This window comes from Myotis daubentonii, chromosome 9 (genome assembly GCF_963259705.1).
Source record: "Myotis daubentonii chromosome 9, mMyoDau2.1, whole genome shotgun sequence".
NCBI lineage: Eukaryota > Metazoa > Chordata > Mammalia > Chiroptera > Vespertilionidae > Myotis > Myotis daubentonii.
Window position 1 is genome coordinate 45,565,631 of NC_081848.1, and position 25,368 is coordinate 45,590,998.

A 25,368-nucleotide genomic window follows, 5' to 3' on the forward strand; every position below is an offset into this window, starting at 1 on the left:
AGTAGAAACTGCTGGTAGTTGTTAAATTTAGACACCTGCCAATGAGACATAGGTAGTAGGTTGTTTTTATCAGTTTGGCATTAAATGAGTTGCTAAGATGGAAGAATACCTCTTTGAAGTCATAGAGTGTGCAACTGGGCTTTACATCTATATCAAAGCACTATATTATTTTCACAGTCACTTTTGTATGATGTTCAGGCTTTTCATCCTGTATGTGGGACGTTTACTCTTTACCCTCCCAGTTCAGCAATTATACACTTAATTTTTTTTGTAGAGCTCTGAGTTTTTATTATTGATTAAAGGATAGAAGAACCCCATAGAAGAACCAGTATTTTCTCACTGGGAAGCTTCCTAGATAAAAAGGAAATATGATTCCTCATCCCTATTGCATTTGTGCTGAGCTACTGGGGAAAATCTTCTTTGAGTTTCTTCCTTTTTATGGGTTGTCCCTATTTTATGGATCCACTCTCTGGTCATAATTCTATTTCTCCCTGGGGCTCTCTCTTTTTGGACAAAGTATAAGAGTTGTATTGTCCAAATAAAAAAACCACTACTTAACAAGCTAAGCATCTGTGCACTTGGCCAGTTCTCTGAAGTTTTTTACATGACACGTGCACCTTTCTCTATTACAACTGTCCCTAATGTGTAAATTAATTCCCTTAGTCATGAAGGGTTTACCTCAAATCAGCCCAATGGGCTACCTAAGAGTACTCATCATGAATTAAGCAGATTTTTTTTCTCTTTCATATATATATTTACCATCTTTCCTATCTATTGCCATCTTAGCTCTTCACCAGGACAGAAAGCATCTATAATAATAAAAATGATATATACTAATTAGACTGGAATACCTTCCGGACGAAGCTGGGGCTGCAGCCTGGGATTGAGGAAGCTGCTGTGGCTGCGAAGGCCTACTCTTGCACGAATTTTGTGTGTGGGGCTTCTAGTGTTTTATCATTACAATCACTTTCTTGTGTGTTTTTTCTCCACTTCTTTGTTCCTCTTAATTGTACTACTATAGTAAAGGAACAAAATCCTGTTAAACCCAAATCTGTCTACTTTACATCTAGACAGGAGCAGCTGAACATGACTTCCAAGAAACATGCAACATAATCATTGATTCTAGTTTTATCACAGTCCCTAAGTGAGTTCTCATCATAGCCAGGCAAACATGACATTTTTATTCACACACTAGTAGACATGCTACTATCTTTCTTCTTCATCTCCTAGCATGCCCATCTCTCTCCTCAAAATCAGAAGGTGATCTTCCTTTCTTTTTCATTAAAAAAAATACACAGAAGAAACTAAAAGATACATTTCTTACTTCTCCACCATCAAAATAGCACTGATTGTATTAGTACCCATGAACTGTACCTTCCTATTAAAAATAATATCCTGCCTCATTTTTATATAGAGTTTACTGTTCTTCTTCTGAACTGAATCATATTTTCTTTCCCTCACACAAAACTTTTTCCAGCAGTTATACTAATGTCCCCTGCCTAATTACCTTTTCCTTTTCTTGTGGTACTTTCCACTCTTCTCATTTACACCTCCAATTCTATCCAGGGCACCTTTAGTTTTCACTTGTAATACTGAAATAACTTCCTCACTGCTCTTTCTGCTTCTCCTTTGCCTACACATGGCTTATTCTCTACAGAGTATCCCTATTATCTTAAAAAATATCAGCAACATGATACTATAATTCTTACTAGTTTCCTATTATATAAGAAATACATAGGAATCAACCTGATTCTTGAAATCTTTCTCTCTCTCACCTTCTACATCCTCTGTAAACTTGCTCAACTTTCAGAAGTGAGGCAGTACTTTTAGGTATCTGGGGTAGAGGTTGCTGGTGGCTAGCAAATAAGTACCAGTTAAACAGAATATGTGGGGGCTACAGATACACTTCACTTAGAGAAAACAATCTTATTGAAAGAAGGTGAGGTGTGGGTAGTTTTAATTATTTATATTGGTACTTACCTGGAAATGTTCTATTATATTCTTCCTACCAGCCTCCTTTCTGCTGATAACCAGAACCTTGTTGTTCGGAAGTTACAACTTGAATCTATCTATCTCATGTTTCATGGAGCACTGTTTATTTTTGTTGTTGTTGTCATTGTTGAGCTGATGTTAGTTCCTGGAAAGGGGCTTTCTGACCACCCTGGCTCTCCTGTATTTTGTCTTGAGACACAATATATAAGGCTTCTTGTTAGAGTGGACCAAGGCTCTCACACTACATAAGGGAAAATTTAAACTCTATGATTTATTTTCCAAGAACTCTAGGCACAGCCATGACTCTCCAGAGGGCAAGGAAAGAGGGTGGTGAAAAAAAAAGCTCATTAGGGGATCCCGTTGGGCCTTGTATTCAAAGAGAACGAGACCTGAAAAGCAGTTCTCAGAGGAAAAGAGATAATTTTGGCCATTTCCAGTTTTCATGTAATGATGGTGTTATGTGACTTCCCTCCATTCAGTGATGCCTGTATAGATATAGCTTTAACCCTTTAACAGAGACTTTTGAATAAGGTCATTTTTCAATAGATAATAGTTTATAATCTTTGTGCAAAACAATTAATGCCAGTTGTGAGGAAATTCAGGCAGCTCTCTGCCATTATAATAAGAGGACTGATTCAGCAAATGATAACTTCCTATCAAATGAGAATAGAATTCCCTAAATGGACACTAATTTTAAAAGACAAAAAGACAATAATTTTGCATCCTAATGCTTCTTTAATGAATTTTTTTATATAACCACTGTTGAAAAAAAAATAAAGTGGTTATTCTCAAACTTTAAGGGGATTTTAAAAGCACAGGTTGCTGATTTCCATCCCCAATATTTCTGATTCAGTGGGTGTGGGGTAGGACCCAATAATTTGTTGTCTTGCAAATCCTCAGGTGATGATACTGCTGTTCTGAGACACCCTCTACCCACTCTTGAGAAGCGTGGGGTTAATGCATAGGCAGTTGTATTCTGGGCACTGCAAGTAGGGACTATTTATAAGTTTTAACTGATAACATGTTCATGTTTAGTTGCAGCTGATCAGAGATGCTGCTGCAAGCTCTCAAGATTCCACATTTAAAGGATGTAAATCTTTTCACCTTTGTGTAGTTTTTTTCTTCTCATTTCTGTCAAAATAGGGACAGCTTTTTGGTGATGCCTTTAACCTATAAAGATATAGAATTCTCTTGAGAATTCTAAATTTGGCATTAAATTCTTTCTCTTTGATAAAGATTCTAATTAATATTATTTTTACTCATTTTGAGATGATGATGGTATGGAGAAAATTTTGCTCTTTAGTGTTAATGTATGCTAAACAGTGAGTCTATCCCACCCAAGCCCAAATTATTCTTACATAATTTTTAATTATAAAATTCCATGCCTAATTTACTTTATAAACAAAAATATATATAGTATTCTAGTTGTAATACAGAAGAGAATCAAAATAATTTGCAATAGGGGTAATAATTTATGTATAACATGTGATACATACATATATCATAAGTATATGTGTAATATACACATGCATGTTTAATATAGTCTATATAATAAAGAGGTAATATGCAAATTGACCCTCACACCCTTGCATCATCACAAGATGGCTACCACAAGATGGCCGCCCCCACTTTGTCACAAGATGACACCCCCATGTCATCACAAGATGGCCACCATAAGATGGCAGCCCCCACATTGTCATAGGGTGGCTGCCCTCACATTGTCACAAGATGGCCAGCAGGGGAGGGCAGTTGGGGGCCATCAGGCCAGCAGGGGAGGGTATTTTATAGGGGCCAGGGCTTCAGGGGAGGACAGTTGAGGTGACCAGGCCAGCAAGGGAGTGGTTAGGGGGTGATCAGGCTGGCAGGCAGGCAAGTGGTTAGGAGCCAGCAGTCCCGGATTGTGAGAGGGAAGTCCTACTGTTGGCAGTCAGACATCCCCCAAGGGATCCCAAATTGGAGAGAGTGCAGGCTAAGCTGAGGGACACCCCCCCTCCTCAGTGCATGCATTTAGTGCACCAGGCCTCTAGTATTTGTAATAAAGACAAGCAGTATGTTTTCCAATATTTGATATTCAGGCATAATAAGAAACAGAAATCTAGTGAAGTTAGGTGTTAGTCTCTATAAACAGGACAGTTGCAAATGCAGCTGGATAGAAATGAGGGGTGTAGGGAACTCAAACAAAACATGCTATATTGGCCGAAACCGGTTTGGCTCAGTGGATAGAGCGTCGGCCTGCGGACTGAGAGGTCCCAGGTTCGATTCCGGTCAAGGGCATGTACCTGGGTTGTGGGCACATCCCCAGTAGGAGATGTGCAGGAGGCAGCTGATCGATGATTCTCTCTCATCGATGTTTCTAACTCTCTATCTCTCTCCCTTCCTCTCTGTAAAAAATCAATAAAATATATTTAAAAAAAAAAAACATGCTATATTGCCATTAGAGACTTAACATTTCTTTTTTCCTCCCAAAAGATATGTTTCCATTGATTTCAGAGAGAGAAGAAGGGAAGAGAGAGAGAGAGAGAGAGAGAGAGAGAGAGAGAGAGAGAGAGATGTGATAGAGAGACATTGATTAGTTGCTTCCTGTAGGTTCCCTGATGGGTATGTGTCCTGACCAAGAATTCAACCCATAACCTTTTGGTGTACAGGATGATGCTCCAACCAACTGAGCCATCTGGCCAGGGCTGACTTAACATTTCTTGGTAAAGTTCTAAATAAATTAAGTTAGGACCAGTCTTTAATTCTTTATTAGGGAAACTCAGTGAATATTAAAAACATGTATAGCAGTGTGAGTTATTTTCTAACAAATATGACTCCCCTGTACCTTGGGCAGAATGTTCTTTCCCACTCCATCTATGTGGGACCTGACCATGGTTTGCTTGAACATTGGGAGGCTGCAGACATGACACAAGGAGAGGCCCTAAATTTGTTTGTGCTGTTGGGCTTGTTGGCCCTGTATGCCAGGGATCTATTCTGAGAAGAGCATGCCCCAGGTGGCCTCTGTTGCCTTAGCCTGCACTCTGGGGTGAAAACTCTTGGAGTTGACATGTGGTAAAATTCATGTAACATGACAGTTACCATTTTCACATATATTTGGAATATGGGTGATCTGATTCAACTATGCTTAGGTTTGTATATATGAGTACACATTTTATCATTTTTAAAAATTTGTTTAAAATTTTTATTGTTGACACTATTGCAGATGCCTCCCATTCCTCCTTCCCCTTTGTCCACCTCCATCCAGTGCCAGCCTCCCCTTCCCTTGGCCCTCACACACTATTGTCTGTGTCTATGGATTATGCATCCTAGTATATGCTCCTTTGTGGTGTTCTTTAAGCACATATGTTATGTTTATAAAATCTCTTATGTTGCTCATATTTTTCATACATTTTGTTCACCTATTTATGTTAATTTTATATCTGTCAATCTTGCTGAACTCCTGTAATAGTCTAATCAATTCTCTGTACATTGTCTACAAAAATACTAATATAATGCCCTAGCCCGTGTGACTTTAGTGGTTAGAGTGTCAGCCTATGGACGGAAAGGTCATGGATTCTATTCCTGGTCAAGGGCATGTACCTGGGCAAGTACCTGGCCCTGGTTTGGGGCATGCAGGAGACATCCAATTGATGTCTCTCTCTCTCCTTTTTTCCCTCTCTCCCTTCCAGTCTCTCTGAAAAATCAATAGAAAAAAATATCCTCAGGTTAGGATAAAAAACAAAAACCAACCAAACAAAAAAAATTTGCTAATATCATTCATATATATATATATATATATATATATATATATATATATATATATTATTGATTTTTTACAGAAAGGAAGGGAGAGAGATAGAGAGTCAGAAACATCGATGAGAGAGAAACATCGATCAGCTGCCTCCTGCACATCTCCTACTGGAGTTGTGCCCGCAACCCAGGTACATGCCCTTGACCAGAATCGAACCTGGGACCTTCCAGTCCGCAAGCCGACGCTCTATCCACTGAACCAAACCGGTTTCGGCCACACTTATTTCTTTTATTATTTTTTCTTAGTGCATGAATTCGACATATAGTACACTGCTCAATATAAAAGGAGTGAAGGTGATTGTGAATTTGCTTGCATTTTGGCTCTAAAAGCATTTAGAAATGTTTTCAAATTTTCATGATTTATTACACATTTCTATTTTTTTAAATTAAAATATCTAATACCACCTTCTTCCCATTATATTTTCTTGAAAATTATATAATTTGTCTCAGATTTCATACATATTTTCATTAGGTTTTTGGAGTAACATCATATAATACTTTCATAGCTCTACGTCTGTTTTGTATCATTTTCCATTTTTTATGTTTCTTTTATTTGTCCCTTTTCTTCTCTCAAACATGCCAAATTTCTGGCAGATATACATTAATGATACAATGAAATAAATTAAGATAATACAGTAGCTTCTGTATCATTAAAGTTTTTATCAGAAAAACATAACCAATAGGAGGTGTGTGTGTGTGTGTGTGTGTGTTGTATCTGACATGTGGAGATTTAAAACACAAACAAAAAATAGATATTGTTCCAAGGAAGTAGGTTACAAATATATTTTCCCTAACTTTTTAACAAAAGCCTCTACCTTCACCTTTGTATTCTGGTCCGGGCAAATAGAAGAAAAGAGCTTTTTTTTTTTTTTTTTTTTAATTAAATCTTTATTGTTCAGATTATTACATTTGTTCCTTTTCTTCCCCCCCATAACTCCCCTCCTCCCAGTTCCCGCCCCACCCTCCGCCCTCACTCCCCACCCACTGTCCTCATCCATAGGTGCACGATTTTTGTCCAGTCTCTTCCCACATCTCCCACACCCCTTTCCCCCCCAAGAATAGTCAGTCCATTCCCTTTCTATGTCCCTGATTCTATTATAATCAACAGTTCATTCTGTTCATCAGATTACTTATTCACTTGATTCTTAGATTCACTTGTTGATAGATGCATATTTGTTGTTCATAATTTGTATCTTTACCTTTTTCTTCCTCTTCCTCTTCTTAAAGGATACCTTTCAGCATTTCATATAATCCTGGTTTGGTGGTGATGAACTCCTTTAGCTTTTCCTTATCTGTGAAGCTCTTTATCTGACCTTCAATTCTGAATGATAGCTTTGCTGGATAAAGTAATCTTGGTTGTAATTTCTTGGTATTCATCACTTTGAATATTTCTTGCCACTCCCTTCTGGCCTGCAAAGTTTCTGTTGAGAAATCAGCTGACAGTCGTATGGGTATTCCCTTGTAGGTAACTGAGTTTCTTTCTCTTGCTGTTTTTAAGATTCTCTCTTTATCTTTTGCTCTTGGCATTTTAATTATGATGTGTCTTGGTGTGGTCCTCTTTGGATTCCTTTTGTTTGGGGTTCTCCGCGCTTCTTGGACCTGTAAGTCCATTTCTTTCACCAGGTGGGGGAAGTTTTCTGTCATTATTTCTTCAAATAGGTTTTCAATATCTTGGTCTCTCTCATCTTCTGGCACCCCTATAATTCTGATGTTGGTACGCTTGAAGCTGTCCCAGAGGCTCCTTACACTATCCTCGCATTTTTGGATTCTTTTTTCATTTTGCTTTTCCGGTTGGATGTTTTTTGCTTCCTCGCATTTCAAATCATTGACTTGATTCTTGCGCTCCTCTGGTCTGCTGTCGGGCGTCTGTATAATATTCGTTATTTCAGTCCGTGTGTGCTTAATTTCTACTTGGTTCCCCAATATAAGATCGAGGGTCTTATTAGTTTTCGTGTAGATCTCATTAAGTTTATCGGCAGCTTCTAAACAGTTCTTGAGAGACCTTAAAAGTGTGGTTCTGAACTCTATTTCTTCCATTGACAATTTTGTCCTGTTTCTTTGTCTCCGCATTTTGTTATGCTTCCTTGGTGCACCCCCTAGTGGTCTTTGTTCGAAGTCTTATAGATAAATCTTGATTGTTGTAGCTAATTCCAGGGAGGGTTTGACCTCCAGGCCAAGTGGCTATCGAAGAAAAGAGCTTGAATGAGTGATTTCCTAGGGAACACAGAAGCTCCCTAGATGGCTCTAGCCATAAGCCCAGGGCCACCCACCAAACTCCCCTGTGGGCCTGTGAGATAGGTTTCATCAGTATAATACCTCTGGTCCCAGCATTCAGATAGTTGAACATGGGAGACTAGTAGTGCTCTTTTGTCCTCTGAGGATGCTTCCACAATGCTGTGCCTTCTAATTTCTGCAGCTGGAAACATGTGAGTTTGGGTTGAGGAAAAAGTATGGAAAAGACATTTCTTAACAGAAGTCTACCTGTGCAATTGGTGAAGGGAAGTTTACTTCAAAGCAGGAGGAATGAGATTTAGAGGGCAGGCAGAGGGATTTTGCCGAATAACACTTCCGTGTAGTCTTAACTGGCTTCCTAAAATAGTTTTAGTTTGTTATTAGGCTCAGTGGCTGGAAAGGGAGCAGAGTGGGGAGCTCACAGCAAAGAAAGAAGCAAGTGGTTTGTTAGCTAGACCAGGAAAATGGGAGGCATTGTGAAGAAAGTCTAAGCATTTGCTATAATATTCCTGAAATCACTAAAAGTAAATAATTACTTGCTAAGCCAGTGATGGCGATCCTTTTGAGCTCGGCGTGTCAGCATTTTGAAAAACCCTAACTTAACTCTGGTGCCATGTCATGTATAGAAGTTTTTTGGAGAACCAAGATGGCAGTGTGATATTTGCAACCATAGTAAAACAAAGATTTATATTTTTGATATTTATTTTATATATTTAAATGCCATTTAACAAAGGAAAATCAACCAAAAAAATGAGTTTGCGTGTCACCTCTGACACGCGTGTCATAGGTTCGCCATCACTGCACTAAGCACTTGAGAAGTGTATGTGCCTAATGACAGTGCAGAGATCAACAGCAATAAATTGGGCAGGTGAATCAGCCGGACATCATTGATTACCTTGCGCTTTGATGTGCTCCAGTGTCCTCACAATAGGCAGAGGTAGCCTAAGTTCAGCTGTTATTGTACAGATGGAATGACAGCCGTAGGCTGTGGTGCAGTTTCAGAAACATGTCTTTTTTATCCTCAACCTTTCTTCCAACTTGTGTCACAACTTTTATCTTACTGGTGACATTGACTTTAACGTCACAATTAGAATTGGTTAGAGATTGAGCCAGGCGGTCAGGTTCAAACTGGGTAAGAATGGTCACAAATAGCTATTAATATCATATTTTATACAAGAGATGGTGCGAGACTACTGACTCATTCCTGTGAGTTGGATGGGATGGTGATGGGACTGGGTGGCATGATAAGCATACACAGCTCTAGAAAGAAGCTGGTGTGTATAAAGGTTGGAATTCCTTATAAATTACAGGGACTTTAAATAATGTTCACTTACATTAATCAAATTAGGAAGTAAATCTATTCCAGTAATTTGTAGTAATTTGTGCTCAGTTCAGTTTTTTTTTTAAAAGCATAAAATCAAAACCCTAAAGAGCAGGAAGGAGCCCCAGTGAAGAATAAAGGTAAGCCTCCTGGCTTTGGGTGAGTGAATTTGTGAGATGATTGAAAACTGTAGGAATGTCTGGCATAAACAAAGTGATTGGGGTGGTGTAGTGAGCATGGCTTTTCTGGTTCTTCCTCTAACTAGCTCCATTCTCTCTTGAGCTACCCAACTGAGCATAGGTAGGGCAACATTAGCTCAGAAAGCAAACCTATGTCATAAAAACCAGAACTGAGTGCATCTAGTTTGGCTGAGAGCAGACAGGGAAGCTATTTTCCTATCTCCTAATGATTGTTAGGTGACCCTAGAAAGCATATAGAAAAAATAAAATAAAAAGAACATTGATTTTATCAGCAAGTATGCCCTAGAATGGAACAATTTTTATTATATAAATGTTCAAGCTAAGAACAGACTCTAGTTGGCTAAAGAAACTGCATGAGGATTCTGTATGAGATATGAGGTCACTTTCCTATTAAAAGGAAGGCGATGACATTTATTGAGCACTTTCGAAGGTTCTCAATGAAATAAAAGGTTCTTTTCATTTCAACAACCTTATAGAGTATTATTATTACCACATTACAGGTCAGAAAACTATAAGATCTTATAGGAAAATTAACTTGTCCAAGCCATCACTGTCACCAAAAGATAAACACAAAAGTTTGTTCCCAGTTTTATGGATGCCAATGGCTACAGTCTTTTTTGCCACCACACATTCCTGCTTTAAAAATTCAAAGATCCTATGCCTTCAAAATATTTGCCTCTTCAAAGAATATGTTGAAAGCAAGCATGAAATCTGTAGTATACTTTATATGAATATTAGGTGGTCTCAAGAGCTTAAATCACATCAATAGTAGTCACATTTTTGGACAAGTTCAAACTTTAACCTTGATGTGTTTTTTCCTTATGGAAGTTAGGACCCTGGGTCAAATTGATGAGAACCTTAGATCTTTGCTGCATCTGCCCTCACAGATATATACTCACAGAGTAGTATGTCCAACAAAACTCTTCATACACATCTACTGGTACAAGTCACATTTATCTCTCTTCTGTGGAAGCCATGTGGCTTATTGGCCTTGAGCTGTGATTAGAATAGCATTTGTCACCAATCTCCTCTCCTGATGTTAGTCCCTATGTCTATGAAGACAAAACAATAATTAACTTTGTTTACCTGCATGTTTGGGCTATCAAGTGTTGTTTTGTCTTTTAAAACCACCTACACAGTAAGGAATAATCTGCTGTTACGTCCAAAAATAAAGGAACTTCTCTGATTTTCTTTTCCAGTGACTATGCATACACAGTACCTGGACTATTAAGGATAGGAGAGTTTACATCTCTTCTCACCTGACAGAGTTAGGTACATGTGGCAGAGTTGATTTCCCTTTGATAACTATTTTCTCACTCCTCAAATTTCCTAGAACCTGTGGCTTTTTTATTTTTATTTTTTGTAGTGATTATTGCAGGACTGGTTACCCAGCTTTGAGAATAAAGCGACTTACTGAGGAGGTTCCCATTAAATATATGTGGTTGAATAAATGAATATGAATTTCTAGTCAGTCAAGTTCATTCCCATTTTGAAAACTTCCAGTTAAAGTGATTTCTCAGATATTATCTTAATGAATAGACCTTCGTTTCTACCCCATTACCATCATGGTTTCACATGATCTGCAGAATTGCTTTGGGTTTAAGTACTCCTTGCTCTGAACTGTATCCTAGGGAGTAGAGGTAAGGGAAAGGTGGGATGAATGAGATAGTTGCGTAAGATTTTTCCACAAAGACTTTTCACTGTCCAGGCACGAGTTAAGGTAGAATTAGAAACTGACTTCCTGACATTGTGAAAGGACCAGATTGAGAAGGATTGGGCTATATCTTATCTTTGAAATCACCAAGAACCACAGATAAAATGTGAATAAAGGTTTAATGCAGCAGTAGACTGTAAAAGACTGGAAGTGTTTGTTTCAGAAGTAGAACCCTGTTTCAGGATTAACTTCAAAATCTCAGGAAGTGGAAACTGGACATGTGAGGGTACATAAAGCATGTTCTGGAATTTCAAATGAAAGTTCATCGGGGATATTGGGATTATCTCTTGGTTAGTGAAAGCAGTGGAAACAACTATGTTAATCTTATGATCATAAATAATTATCAAGCACTAGGTCCCAAACCAGAATCCATTCTAAGTTCAAAAACTAAACAAAATGATGTCCATCTTCATTCAGGGAACTGTTGGTAGTTTGGGTTCTGCCTAATCTCTCCCCATACTCCAGAAAAGAAAGGTGAGAAGGAGGTGGGGGAGGGGAGGAAAGAAAGGAGAGTGAGAAAAAGAGAGAGGTCTAGTACTTTTGAGGACAACAGATCTTAGCTAGAAAACAACTCTAATTAATATAAATGCTTATTTGAGCCCTGTCTCACATTCATTAATTTTATTTAACAAGTATGGTATATCAGGCACTATTCAAAGCTCTTTACAAATATTGACCCATACAATTCTCTTATCAATCCTACAGATTGTACTTTATTAACCCCATTTGATAGATAAAGCTTGCCTAACATTGTACAGCTAATAAGTCTTACTCTAGTCTCACTGATACCCCTGTTCTGTGTTGTCTTTTCAGGTAATGTGATATAGTGTGTGAGCTTCTGACCAGATATGATGCTCAGAACTCTTGGCCAGACCATGGAGTCTCCAAATCACACTAATCTGGACACTTCTCTTTTCTTCCTCCTGGGCATCCCAGGTCTGGAACAGTTCCACCTGTGGCTCTCACTCCCCGTGTGCTGCCTGGGCACTGCTACAATTGTGGGCAACATAACCATCCTGGTTGTTGTTGCCACCGAACCAGCCCTGCACAAGCCTGTTTACCTGTTCCTATGCATGCTCTCCACCATTGACTTGGCTGCCTCCTTTTCCACAGTTCCCAAGCTCCTGGCCATCCTCTGGTGTGGAGCTGGACATATCTCTGCCTCTGCCTGCCTGGCACAGATGTTCTTTATTCATGCTTTCTGCATGATGGAGTCCACCGTGCTGCTGGCCATGGCCTTTGATCGCTATGTGGCCATTTGCTACCCCCTCCGCTATGCCACTATCCTTACTGACACCATCATTGTCCGCATTGGAGTGGTAGCTATGGTGCGGGGCTCCATGCTCATGCTCCCATGTCCCTTCCTTATTGGGCGTTTAAGCTTCTGTCAAAGCCATGTAATCCCACACACGTACTGTGAGCACATGGCTGTAGTGAAGCTAGCCTGTGGAGATACTAGTCCTAACCGTGTGTACGGACTGACAGCAGCACTGCTGGTCATTGGGGTTGATCTGTTCTGCATTGGTCTCTCCTACGCCTTTATTGCACGAGCTGTTTTTCGCCTCTCATCTCATGAAGCTCGGTCCAAGGCCCTAGGAACCTGTGGTTCCCATGTCTGTGTCATCCTAATCTCTTATACACCAGCCCTCTTCTCCTTTTTTACTCATCGCTTTGGCCACCATGTTCCACTCCATATTCACATTCTTTTGGCCAATGTCTATCTGCTCTTCCCACCTGCTCTTAATCCTATAGTATATGGAGTGAAGACTAAAGAGATTCGGGAAAAGGTGGTCAAGGTGTTCCAAAAAGGGCAGGGCACTGGGGTCAAGGCATCTGAGCGATCCAGGAATATAGAAGAGACTTAGTCCCAAAGAAAGGAAGCTTTTCAAGATTAAATTATCCTCAGTATTTGAAATTGGAAAAAAGTTTTAATAGGGTGATGATGCCCTCCACAGTACCTTTTAGATCATTTCCAAGGTTGAAAAAATCACAGAGGAGATCAAGTTGGTTCAGCATTTTTAACTTCCATCTAAGAAAGCATGACATTGGGAGAGTCTTCCAACCTAGGTTACAAGAGCCTCTGCATAGTCAAAGAAACTTCTCAGTTCTTTGCCCTCTCCAAATACAGAGGCATAGATTTCTAACCTATATTTTAGGCTATAGCTGCTATTTTTCCATCTACAAGGATCAAAAGATGGGGCCATACAGCAAGAGTGAAAGAAATTAGAGCTACAAGAGACCATAAGAAGCCTGAAACAGCAATCAGAAAGAATATATGCACCCCTTTGTTCATAGCAGCGTTATTTACAATAGCTAAGAACTGTAAACAGCCCAAGTACTCATCAATAGATGAGTGGGTGAAAAAGCTGTGGTACATTTACACAATGGAATACTGTGCAGATGTAAAAAAAGAAGGATCTCTTAACCTTTGACACAGCATGGAGGGACCTCGAGAGTATTATGCTAAACACAGTAAGCCGGTCTTTTGTATTATTTGGCATGATGACATTTTACTTCCCAGCTTAACACACATGCAAGAAAAATACATTAAAACTAAGAGTGGGAGACCAGAGTACACTATTGTTTTTCCAAGACTAATGTAGAGTATACAGAATAAATAAGCCAAATAAATGAGATCTTTCCTGTAAACATATACTGAGCTTATACCCCTGTAAGAGACAAGATTCATTCTTCTCAGGAAAATATAACACTTTAACCAGAACATCATAGTCTTGTTAATGAGATCACACCATACCATCAACAAGCCTTATAAAGAGAAATAATATAAGCAAACTCATCCAACACCTTGGTTAAATGACAAGGAGCCAACAAGTCTCAGCAAATTGTCATGCAACTATTGGAATGAAAGAAGGGGATCTCTAATACATAATAGGATTTCATTTTTTAGGAAATAATCTGATTAAAATTGTCATATAAGTTTTACATACATGTTTATTTATTATAATGTTTCTTTTAGAGGGATATGTAAGTATAAGAATATGTTTAAAGGAATCAAATTCATCTACACAATACTTTTATTTAATTCTAGTAACACTGTTTTGGAATTACATAAGTTTAAATGAAAATACCAGTCTATGTTATAATACGTTATGATCATTTTTGTTAATACACATATAATAAATATATATCAATACATTTACATATGTGTGTTTTTAATCAAGATAAAGATATACCAGAAGTTTCCTCTAAGTTGTAGAATTATGAATATTTTTTAGTAACCTTTAAAAGGGTTAGCCAAGAAAACATATACTGAACACATACACACAGACAATAGTGTGGTGAGAGCTAGAGGGAAAGAGGGGTGGGGCCCATGTGGAGGTGGGCAGAGCACAGTAAAATAGGGGTGGCAAAGACTTAACTTGGGGTGCTGGGCACAAGATGCACTGTGCAGATGATGTTTTATTAAGTTGTACACTTAAAAACTGCATGGTTTTGCAAATCAATGTCATTCCAATAAATTCAATAAAATAAAATACCTATTATTCCAAATTATTTAATATATGTTGGTATTATTTTTATCTATTTTTAAATAGGTAAAAAATTAGAATCAGTTAATTTCTAAAATTATTGTTGTCATCATGATTATTATTTTAAGTTTTACATATTCATCTAATTTTTTCCATCTAATTTTTTAAATAATGTGGAAATATAATAAGCCTAAACTTTTAATGTCTTTCTTTTCTAGCCTAAACTTTTGATGTCTTTCATAATATTCATTTTCCTTCCTTGAAAGTAAGCCTTTTAAATCAGGGGTCATAATTACATATTTCCTAGACTATCTTGGAGAGTAGAAAAATCTCAATTAACGTTAATTAAATAGAGAAATGAAACATTAAATATATTTTTAAAATAAAAAATGAATCAATGTGTGAATTTACAATATTTCCTATTAAATGCTTTTGATCTATTTTTTCACAGAGCAGTGGGAAAAATAGAAATTTGTGATAAATATTAAATCCTAGTTTTATTGACAATAACTGTACTCATTTTCATTCTGTACTTCCCATGTATACATGCTAACACACAAACATACACTCAAATGTGCTAATTCACTTAAATATGTATCATTATTTGGGCAGTAATAGTGGAAAGTTCCTTTTCTTCTTTCCGTAGAGATTAGCTTGATTCCCCACATCAACATCTGTCTCTATGATACTTTAGAATATCCCCTTGGGACACATAACACATATTTTCATTTAAAGGCTCAGTTCAATAGTAAAGAAAACAAGGACGTTAGAGGTTGGCAGCTACACATGCGCATTTATTCTACAATTGTGATTATTTTGACCAAGATCCTGAACACCTGGACCAGATTGCATTCAACTCACTGTTTTGCTATCCAGAAACTAAGGTATTTAAGGCATCCAAAAGAGAGGTTAGTTGCCACATATTTTTTTTCAGCAGTAAGATAAAATGGAGAGGGGATTTGAATACACACCAATTGCTTATTATTTTTTCAGAAATAAATCTTTTATTTCATTCACACAATTTGAAAGCGGACGTGTTGTGTAAAATTGAGTGTTCCTAGAAAACATGTGCTTTCCAAAACATGGCAATAGATGCAGTCTAATATCATACTGACCATGACTGTCTGTGTTCTTTCTTTATCTACATAGGAATCTTTATTTCAGTAGTGGAAGAAATCATGACAAGGAGAAATAGGAGAATAGAAAATAGCTCTTGACTATTAGAGCAATCTTCAGATTACTTTTGCTTTTTACCTGTCCCTAACTTATTCCTCCAAATTATAGTGTAGTCTCCCTTGATTATTTTCTGGAGAGACTGAGCTATAGCTCTAAGGTTGGAAGGCACGAGGAGAGGTCCTTGAAGAGCATGCTTACTAACATGTTCAGCCTGTGTTTACTTTCTATTTCCAAATCAAATTACCTTTGGAAAATCTGAGCTGTGCTCTCTTGGTGTCACTTTATGCTGTAGAATTTTCCTTATACTCTATCAGATGATGATTTTAAAATAGTCAATTTTATTAATGAAGGGTAGAATGACCATTCTTCTGGTGGGACACAGAATTTATTTAGGGACACTCAGTTGCTTCCTATGATGTTAATTTTTGTAAGCAAGCCAAAATCACTGTTGGTCTGAGAATACGCAAAATTTTAATTTTAACTTAATTCAATATGTCACTTTTATGGTAGCATTTTTGTGTCCTGTTTTCAAATATTTGCCTATTCCAAATATCAAAGAGGATGTGTGTTTTGCATTTTACCTTTAACTCAATATTTTTCTAAAATTGTTTTTGTGTGTGATATGATTTAGTGAACAAAATAGGTTTCTTTTTCTTTCACATATATTCATTGACTCAGTAGTACTTATTGAAAATAACATTTTTTTCTCCACAATCTGCAGTGTTCCCTTTGTCATAAATTAAACGTTTTAATGTGTGCATCAATATTTGGTTTCTGGACCCTATATTTCTTGCAAAAGCATTTTTATCCATAGTTAAGAGGATGGGCAATCTGTTTTTTAAGGAAGTCACATACATTTTCCATATGCTTATTTTAGGAATTGGAAAAATGAGGTTAAGACCCATATATTTCATTAAGATACTACTTTTTTTGAATTCCTGATATTAGATAATTTGAGAGGCAAAAAAACCCTCAAAGATGTTAAGTGAATTAAAAAATCAGTAATCAAATTTAGGTGTTCTAACAAATTGGTGGTATTTCCACCACATTATTTCAAAATGCTTTTATGGAAAATCAGATACAACATTTTCTGTTTCTAGTAACTGTAGGAGTGTTGGAAAGGTGTTTAATGGAAGCCAATTGGGTTGGTTGGGAAATTTGGTCATGGAGTTCCTTTCATGCTAGTGGGCAGAAAACTTACATAATATTTCTTGTTGCTGTGCTATCTAAAGGATTATCTGACTTTCTAATCCACCTGAATTTCCCATGAATTCTTATTTTTCTACCTGTTGGGCAGAGACTACAATATCTCAGTATTTCTCCCTTCCCTTTTTTACCCTCACTGCTGTGGGTGGTGGTGTGTGTGGGGGGGGGAAATGGAGGATATTTTCCTTGAGAGTAGAAAGAGGATTCTGACTTCACTGCTTAACACACTTGTTAAGCACCATAGAGTTAATTTATGACCCTGTGGACTCTTGTGAATTATTTATTCTCTATTACCAAGAAATTTTCTATTATTTGATAATTACAAGATTCTTTATGATCTAGCTCCTGGACAAATGTTTAGCTTATGACTTTCCCTCACCACACCAGTGAATTCTCACAGACTTGATTGTTTTGATTTTCGTATTTTTACATGTTGATTCTTCTCCCTGGAAATCCTTATACAGATGTGTATCCTTCCAATTTGTCTTTTTTTCAAAATAGATATCAAACACTTTAACATAGTCAATAGTCTAGTGCTCACTTAGTGTCTTGCACAAACTTCTGTTTTAGTTCTTGTTACATTTACTGTGATTGTTTGTATATATCTTGATCTCTTCACTAAATTCTGAGCTCCTTAAAAGATAAAAATTTGTGTCTAGTCTTAAATGATGAAAATGTGTCCCCATATTGTCACATAAATATTTCTGAGAAATAAAGAGACTAATAAAAGAATGAGATGCCTTTTCTTCACCCCAAATATTTAGTTAACTTGAAAGTAAGATTTTGGTGTAAGGGCAGAATTTGGGATTAATTAATTTTTCTTTTGGATGAGAAATAAATTTACTGTGTGGTTAGAAGTAAAAATATAAAATTACATTTCTATTGACTCCCACTAGAACCCAATTAAAATAGTTTCCATTGTTAAAGTTATAAAAATGTAAATCCAAAAGGTCAGAGAGAACAAGTGAGAAAATAATAAAAATTAAAGATGTCAACATATATTAAATTATAAATATTACAGGAGAAACTAGCCTAATAGAAGCAAAATATGTTGATCTTGTTAATAGAATATAATAATCCCATGCAACTTTTTTGTTTGTATGTTATTGTATTTGCTACAGACACCAGATGATCTCAGAGAGCAATGCCTGAAGATAAACAAAAAGATTGCTTACAAGACAGAAGGAAAGAAATAATTTGTTACTACTGGTAGATTTATTATCTGAAGCAATGTTAGCTGCTTTCAGTTATTATTATACATTTTTTTCTGAATAAAAATATAAAAAGCATTTCTATAAATCCATCAAGATAAGGTATAATGGAAAAGGAGGTCTGAAAAGTGAGAAGACTGCCCTAGGTGATTTGGTTCAGTGGATAGAAGCCATCAGCCTGTGGACTGAAGGGTCCCAGGTTCAATTCTGGTCAAGGACACATGGCCAGGTTGGTGGGCTCAGTCCCCAATGTGGGGCGCACAGGAGGCAGCCAATCAATGATTCTCATCACTGATGTTTCTATTTCTCTCTCTTCCTCTCTGAAAACAATAAAAATGTATATTAAAAATATAAAGACTCTTTAAACAATAACAATATCATTTTTAAAAAGTGAGAAGACTGAATAAAAAATTTTACTGAATTGTGAAACACCAAGCCCAGTAGAAGAATAAATATTTCAATATTTCAAATACTTAAAACAGTACCTTAGTAATCAAAAATAATTATCAGCCATTAATTATCAATAAGAATAAAGTTGAAATCATCTGTTGGGTCATTGATAAGGGGATGAAAAAATCTTTTTCAAGGACATATCAATAGAGAGGTGTATACAGTTATTAATAGTTAAATAAGGTATTCTAACAAAGATTCCTTTCTAGAAGTCATAGCAGAATTATACTTTGTTGTTGTTGTTGTTGTTGTTAATCCTCACTGGAAGATATTTTTTCCGTTCATTTTTTTAGAAACTGTGGAAGGGAACGGGGAAGGCGAAGAGACAGAGAGAAAGATCGATGTTGACCAGACACATTGCTTGGTTGCTTCTCACTAGCGCCTGGACCTGCGCAAGAAATCAAATCTGCAACCACATGCATTCCCTTGACTGGAAATAGAATCCATGAGCCTTTGGTGCACAGGTCACGTTGTAACCACCAAGATACACTGGCCCGGACCAGAGATACACTTTAATATAACTATCTGAGGATGAGAAACTCTCCTTTTTAGAGATTGAAGAAAAATTATTGCCTGTGATGAGAACTTGGATTACCTGATAAAAATTGGTTCAATGAACAGAAAAATTGACCAACAAATGAGCAACAAATAAACAAAAATCCTACTCCCTGGCACTTAGAAAATATGGTTGTGTGATCATTAAAATGCACTAGAAAAATTTTAAAACATGTGGTGAAAGGGACATAGTAACCATAAATTATATTTTCTCTTTTCTTTTTCTTACTCTAGAAAAAAACCCACATAAATTTTAAGCCTAATTGATCATGCTAATGCTGAATAAAACAGACCTGCACCCAGCCTCATTTATTCTTAATGGAATCCCAGGACTTGAAGACATACAAATATGGATTTCCTTCCCATTCTGCTCAATGTATGTCGTGGCTATGATGGGGAATTGTGGGCTCCTCTACCTCATCCGCTATGAAGACTCACTGCACAAGCCCATGTACTATTTTTTGGCCATGCTTTCCCTTACTGACCTTGTCATTTGCTCTAGTACAATCCCTAAAGCCCTCTGCATCTTTTGGTTTCATCTCAAGAAAATTAGCTTTGATGAATGCCTGGTCCAGATGTTCTTTACCCACACCTTCACAGGAATGGAGTCTGGGGTGCTTATGCTTATGGCCTTGGACCGCTACATAGCCATCTGTTACCCTCTGCGCTATTCAACTATCCTCACCAATCCTGTCATTGCAAAGGTTGGGTTTGTTACTTTCCTGAGAGCGGTATTGCTTATTATTCCTTTTACTTTCCTCACCAAGCGCCTCCCTTACTGCAGAGGGAATATAATATACCACACTTACTGTGACCACATGTCTGTAGCCAAGTTATCCTGTGGCAATGTCAAGATCAATGCCATCTATGGTCTGATGGTTGCCCTTCTGATTGGAGGTTTTGACATCCTATGCATTACAATTTCCTACACCATGATCCTCCGGGCTGTGATCAGCCTTTCCTCAGCAGATGCTCAACAGAAGGCCTTCAGTACCTGCACTGCCCACATCTGTGCCATTGTTTTCTCCTACAGTCCAGCTTTCTTTTCCTTCTTTTCCCACCGCTTCGGGGGTCATACAATCCCTCCATCTTGCCACATCATTGTGGCCAATATTTATGTGCTCCTACCTCCCACTATGAATCCTGTTGTCTATGGAGTAAAAACCAAGCAGATACGAGATTGTATCATTAGGATCCTTTCAGGTTCTAAAGATATCAAATCTCATAGCATATGGAAAAGATAATTTCCAGGAGAGAGAAGGGCTCCTATTTAGACAGGAGATGATAAAATATTTTGAGAAGTACTACTTTGACCATGGAAATGAAGCATGTTGAATGGTGCATTTCTAAATACATCTTGAGAATTTCAACATCACTGGCCAGCCCACCAACCCTCCTGTGAATTATTTTTGTTTCTCACTCCATTGAAATAGTAGTCTAATAATTAACTCACATTCCTTGAACAAACTTAATTTACTCATTAATTATTAAAAACTAGAGGCTCAGTTCATGAAATTCATGCACAGGTAGGGTCCCTAGGCCTGGCCAGTGATCAGGGCTGATGGGGCCTTCAGCTGCTGGCTGGTGCCTTCTTTCTGGCTGCCAGCCAGAGCCTCACTTTGTTCCATGACACCCCCTGGTGGTCAGTGCACATCATAGCAAGCTCCTGAACGGATGCTTTGCATATTAGCCTTTTATATATATAGATAAACAAAGTGGAAGGAGATGATTCTGTTTCCAAATAGTGATTATAATTTACAGACTGAGAAACAGTTGTTACTTTCCTCTGGAAAATATTGGCTATATATTTCTAATCAGTATCAAAATACCTTGTTACAATGACTTCTTTCTGAAAAAGAAACAATCAAGACTCCTATAAAGTTACTAACGTAATCAGTTTGCAATCTCTGAGCATCTTCCTATTATTAGGCTGAATATGCATAACCTTACCTGATCAGGCACATTATATTCCTGCAAACTAATTTGATATTCAATTTCCTTCAAGAGGGCCTTTGAAAGCATATAATCTAGAGGGTGAGGTAAATAGTTCTCTTCACCAAATGTAAAAACTATTATGTATATAAAACCATGAGTGGGGACTTGTTTCAAAAGTGACTTGTGTCATCTTATCTCCAATTGTGAGTTTAATAAATAAAATTAAATGTCTTTCTAATATGTAAGATTCTTCTAAATTAATAAAAAAGTGAGAGATTAAAGGAAATGGCACTTTTACATTAATGTCTTAGGATCTAAACCAATTATATAAGAAGTATAGTATAAACTGAATTTTTATTTGTATCTTTCTCTGTCAAACATAAAATAGCACACATTGTCTCTCCCCAATTCAGTTAGTTATCCTCCTCAAATTTTATTTAATTATTTAATTAGTCTTTACTTACTATCTCACATCTTAAATCCTACAAATAACCTCACTCCCTAATATATAATTACTTTCTATGTGTTACCCTATTTCTGTGTTCACCATAAACTCAAAATTTCTAAAGTAAGAGTTGGTTCCTAAACTGGTTTCTGTGCATGGAGGACAGGGAGAGGTAAAAAGAAGAGGCAGACGATTCAATACTGGTAAGGTAGCATGTTTATAAACAGGAGAACTTATATTCAAGGCTTGCCTTTGGTGGATGAAAGACAAATAGATCTCCACATCCTCCCGCCAGAATTTTAAAAGTTACATAGAGGCCTTAACTAGGTTCAGTCACATATACTAGCCCCATGGTCGGCAAACCAAGGCTCGTGAGTCACATGCGGCTCTTTGGCCCTTTGAGTGTGGCTCTTCCACAAAATACCACATGCGGGCGTGCACGTACAGTGCGATTAAAACTTCATGGCCCATGTGCAGAAGTCATTATTTTGTGGAAGAGCCGGTATTTTGTGGAAGAGCCACACTCAAGGGGCCAAAGAGCCACATGTGGCTCACGAGCCGCGGTTTGCCAAGCCGCAGTTTGCCGACCACTGTCCTAGCCTATTTTGGGGAGTACTAATACTAAATTATGTATATATTGATTTCAGAGAGGAAGGGAGAGGGAGAAAGGCATAGAAGCATCAATGATGAGAGAAAATCATTGATTGGCTGCCTCCTGCAAGCCCCACGCTGGGGATCCAGCCTGAAATCCAGGCATGTGCCCTGACCAGGAATCAAATCAGCAACCTGCTGGTACATAGGTCAATGCTCAACCACTGATCAATGCCAGCAGGGCATGTTTTTAAATTGGGAACATAAGAATATAAATAAATAAAAGAAGAAATGGATAGATTTGTGAATAAATGGATTGATTCTGTATGTACATGTTTTCAACATGTGCCCCACAAAGCCTTACATAAAAATAAACAACTGCAATAAATGTTACAATATCTAATACTTATTTTTAAAAGTTTGCTTTCATTCTTGTTTATGTTTTTATTTATTGATTTGAGAGGGAGACAGAGAGAAAGATTGATTTGTTGTTCTACCTATTAATGCATTCATTGGTTGATTGCTGTTACATGCCCTGATCAGGTATACAACCCTTAACCTTGGCGTATCAAACCAATGATCTAAGCAAGTGAGTTATGGGGCCGGGGCATCACCGTCATGAATGCATTCTCATACTCAAACGCACAACATATAAAAGTATTTATTTATTTATTTATTTATTTATTTATTTAGACATAGGAGTAAGAAAGGAAAGTTTTCATTCTCTTAGGGTAGGAGTTAGCTTGATTCCCACAGCAGTGCCTGTGTCTCTAATGTGCTGAAATATACCCTTGAGACATATAACACACATTTTTTTTAAATTTAAATGCTTAGTTTAATAGTACAAATATCAAGGGATTTAGAGGTTGAGAGTTGTATATGTACATAAAAATAAACAACTCATGTAGAATCATGATGTTTTTTTTTTACCAAGATCCTGAGCACCTGGAACAGATTGCCTTCAACTTATTGCTTTTATAACCGGAAACCAAGGTATTAAAGGACAGAAACGTGGAACTAGAAACAAGGTTTTTTATTCTATAGGCAATGCAATCAAGAGAAGAGAGTGTTTGGATGTATACTAATTGGTTATTACATTCTTAGAAATACAAGTTTGATTCCATTCACCAATTTGAGGACAGTAGTGTTGTGAAAGCTTGGGTTTGGGGGGAAAATGTTCATTTCCCTGTGTCAGATTGCAGTTCAGTGTAACTTTTCATTATGATTATAAATAAGTTACTTTCCTAACCAAACTGAATCTGTTGTAGTGGAAGGCAGGTACAAATCAGCCCATAGTTCTCCCTCATGGTCAGAACACTCTTGCTGTTTACCGACTTTACCACTGTTCTCCAAATGAGATTCTAATTTACTTGCTTCATGTCTGGAGAGACTTATCTGTGACTTTTTTCTCCACTTTAGAAGTAAAACTTACTTGGAGGAACTTAATGTCATGTTGAGAGGAAACCGTGGATGGTAAAATTGTGGACTATGCAGTGAGAAAGCAAACTTATTGTCTATGGTTTTGGGGAAAGAGAATAGACAAAAGATGACAGAAATTTATATTTTTATGGTGGCTTATGAAGTAGACACTATAGTTCTGTTTCATCTGGTAGTTCAAGTGTAAAATTTTATTCATTTACTCATTAATCTATTCATTCATTCAAAAATATTTATCAGCATATACTAGTAAAATGTGTCTGGTGGCTTGCTAGATACTGGATATAACTATAAATTTTTAAAGTTAAAAAATTAAGTTTTTTTAGATTGTGGGTGATTCAAGAATATCTATAATAATAAAAGCATAATATGCTAATTAGACCGGACATCTTTCAGGATGTCCTTCCAGACGACCTTCTGGACAAAGCCGAGGCTTCCAGGGAAGCCCAGGTCCCATGTGCCAGAGGGAAGCCAGTGCCGGCAGCCGGGGGAAAGAAGGCCTACTTTTGCACGAATTTTGTGCATGGGACTTCCAGTAAATAATTATTTATAATCTATGATATTAAACGACAAAAGAGATTGATTCTGTCAGCACTTCCCAGAAACAGACAGATGGTGTGGGAAGGATTAGTATTGATAGATTGTATTTAAAACATTTTACAATTCTGAAAATCAGTTAAAATTTTTTGACATAGCTACATCAGATACTAAACAAAATAAATGAAATTATTATCAAAAGAAAAATATTAATAGGGAACAAGATATAAATGTCATTTTATGTGACTTAGGGATAATGGCAATATATAATAAAAATAAAACACTAGGTAATAATTTTAATAAAAACAATTTAATAGGAAAAAGGAAGTAAACGTCTAGACAAATTATTTTAAAATAAAAAAGTCAATGCTAAGTAACTGCCCATGGGAAGGTGGAATTTGACAAATGATGGAGTTGGATTATGTTTTATTTTCATTATTATCCTATAATATTATTTCTTTCTAACACACATTTCTATGACAAAATTGAAAAGAAATAATTAAAATGAGGTGGTCAGAGAAGGGCTTAGTGTTGGTATTAAATGTACAGCAATTCAGACATAAAATGCAGCCTTATCTCTTTAGGGTCTCCATTTACTCAAAAATAAGGTGCAAATTTATAAATGTAATTCCTAGGCTTGTGATGAGTATTAAATGAGTAATTTTTGTCAACTTCCTCAAAGAGTATTTAGTATATGAATATGAATCATTAAGAGTAATAAATTACTGAGGATTGTATCTATGTCTTCTTAGTTTCAAAATAAGGCAGACAATATATGTGATTGAGCCTGGGACATAGTGGATGTTAAATATGTATTTGTTTAATGAATTGGCAAATTAATGAATTAACAATAAAAACATACTTAGTTTTAACTTAAGTAAATATTTTCTCTCATTTAAACTATTTCTTTGATATTAAAATGCAGATTTGACCCGGAGAGTAAAAGGGAGAGTGAGAGAAAGAACAGGACTAAGATTGTGTTTTGTTTTATTTTGTTTTGTTTTTTTCTAATCCTGGAGGGTCAGAAAAGAAAATATAAACTAAGCAACACACAAAAACTATAAGCTGCTTAATGTTTCTAGCAATCTGATC

General features: G+C 36.8%; 2 protein-coding genes across 2 annotated transcripts; both read left to right on the top strand.

Moving 5' to 3' along the window:
• The first annotated feature begins 12,096 nt into the window (after window positions 1-12,096).
• On the top strand, window positions 12,097-13,110 carry LOC132241881 (olfactory receptor 52P1). The gene has a single exon (XM_059710840.1). The coding sequence runs from the start codon at window positions 12,097-12,099 to the stop codon at window positions 13,108-13,110; it is 1,014 nt and encodes a 337-aa protein (XP_059566823.1).
• A 6,490-nt stretch (window positions 13,111-19,600) lies between these two features.
• On the top strand, window positions 19,601-20,575 carry LOC132241882 (olfactory receptor 52N4). The gene has a single exon (XM_059710841.1). The coding sequence runs from the start codon at window positions 19,601-19,603 to the stop codon at window positions 20,573-20,575; it is 975 nt and encodes a 324-aa protein (XP_059566824.1).
• The last annotated feature ends 4,793 nt before the right edge of the window (window positions 20,576-25,368 follow it).

Coding starts and splice junctions, on each gene's coding strand:
- LOC132241881 (XM_059710840.1), top strand. CDS start 12,097: ATGCTCAGAACTCTTGGCCAGACCATGGAGTCTCCAAATCACACTAAT.
- LOC132241882 (XM_059710841.1), top strand. CDS start 19,601: ATGCTAATGCTGAATAAAACAGACCTGCACCCAGCCTCATTTATTCTT.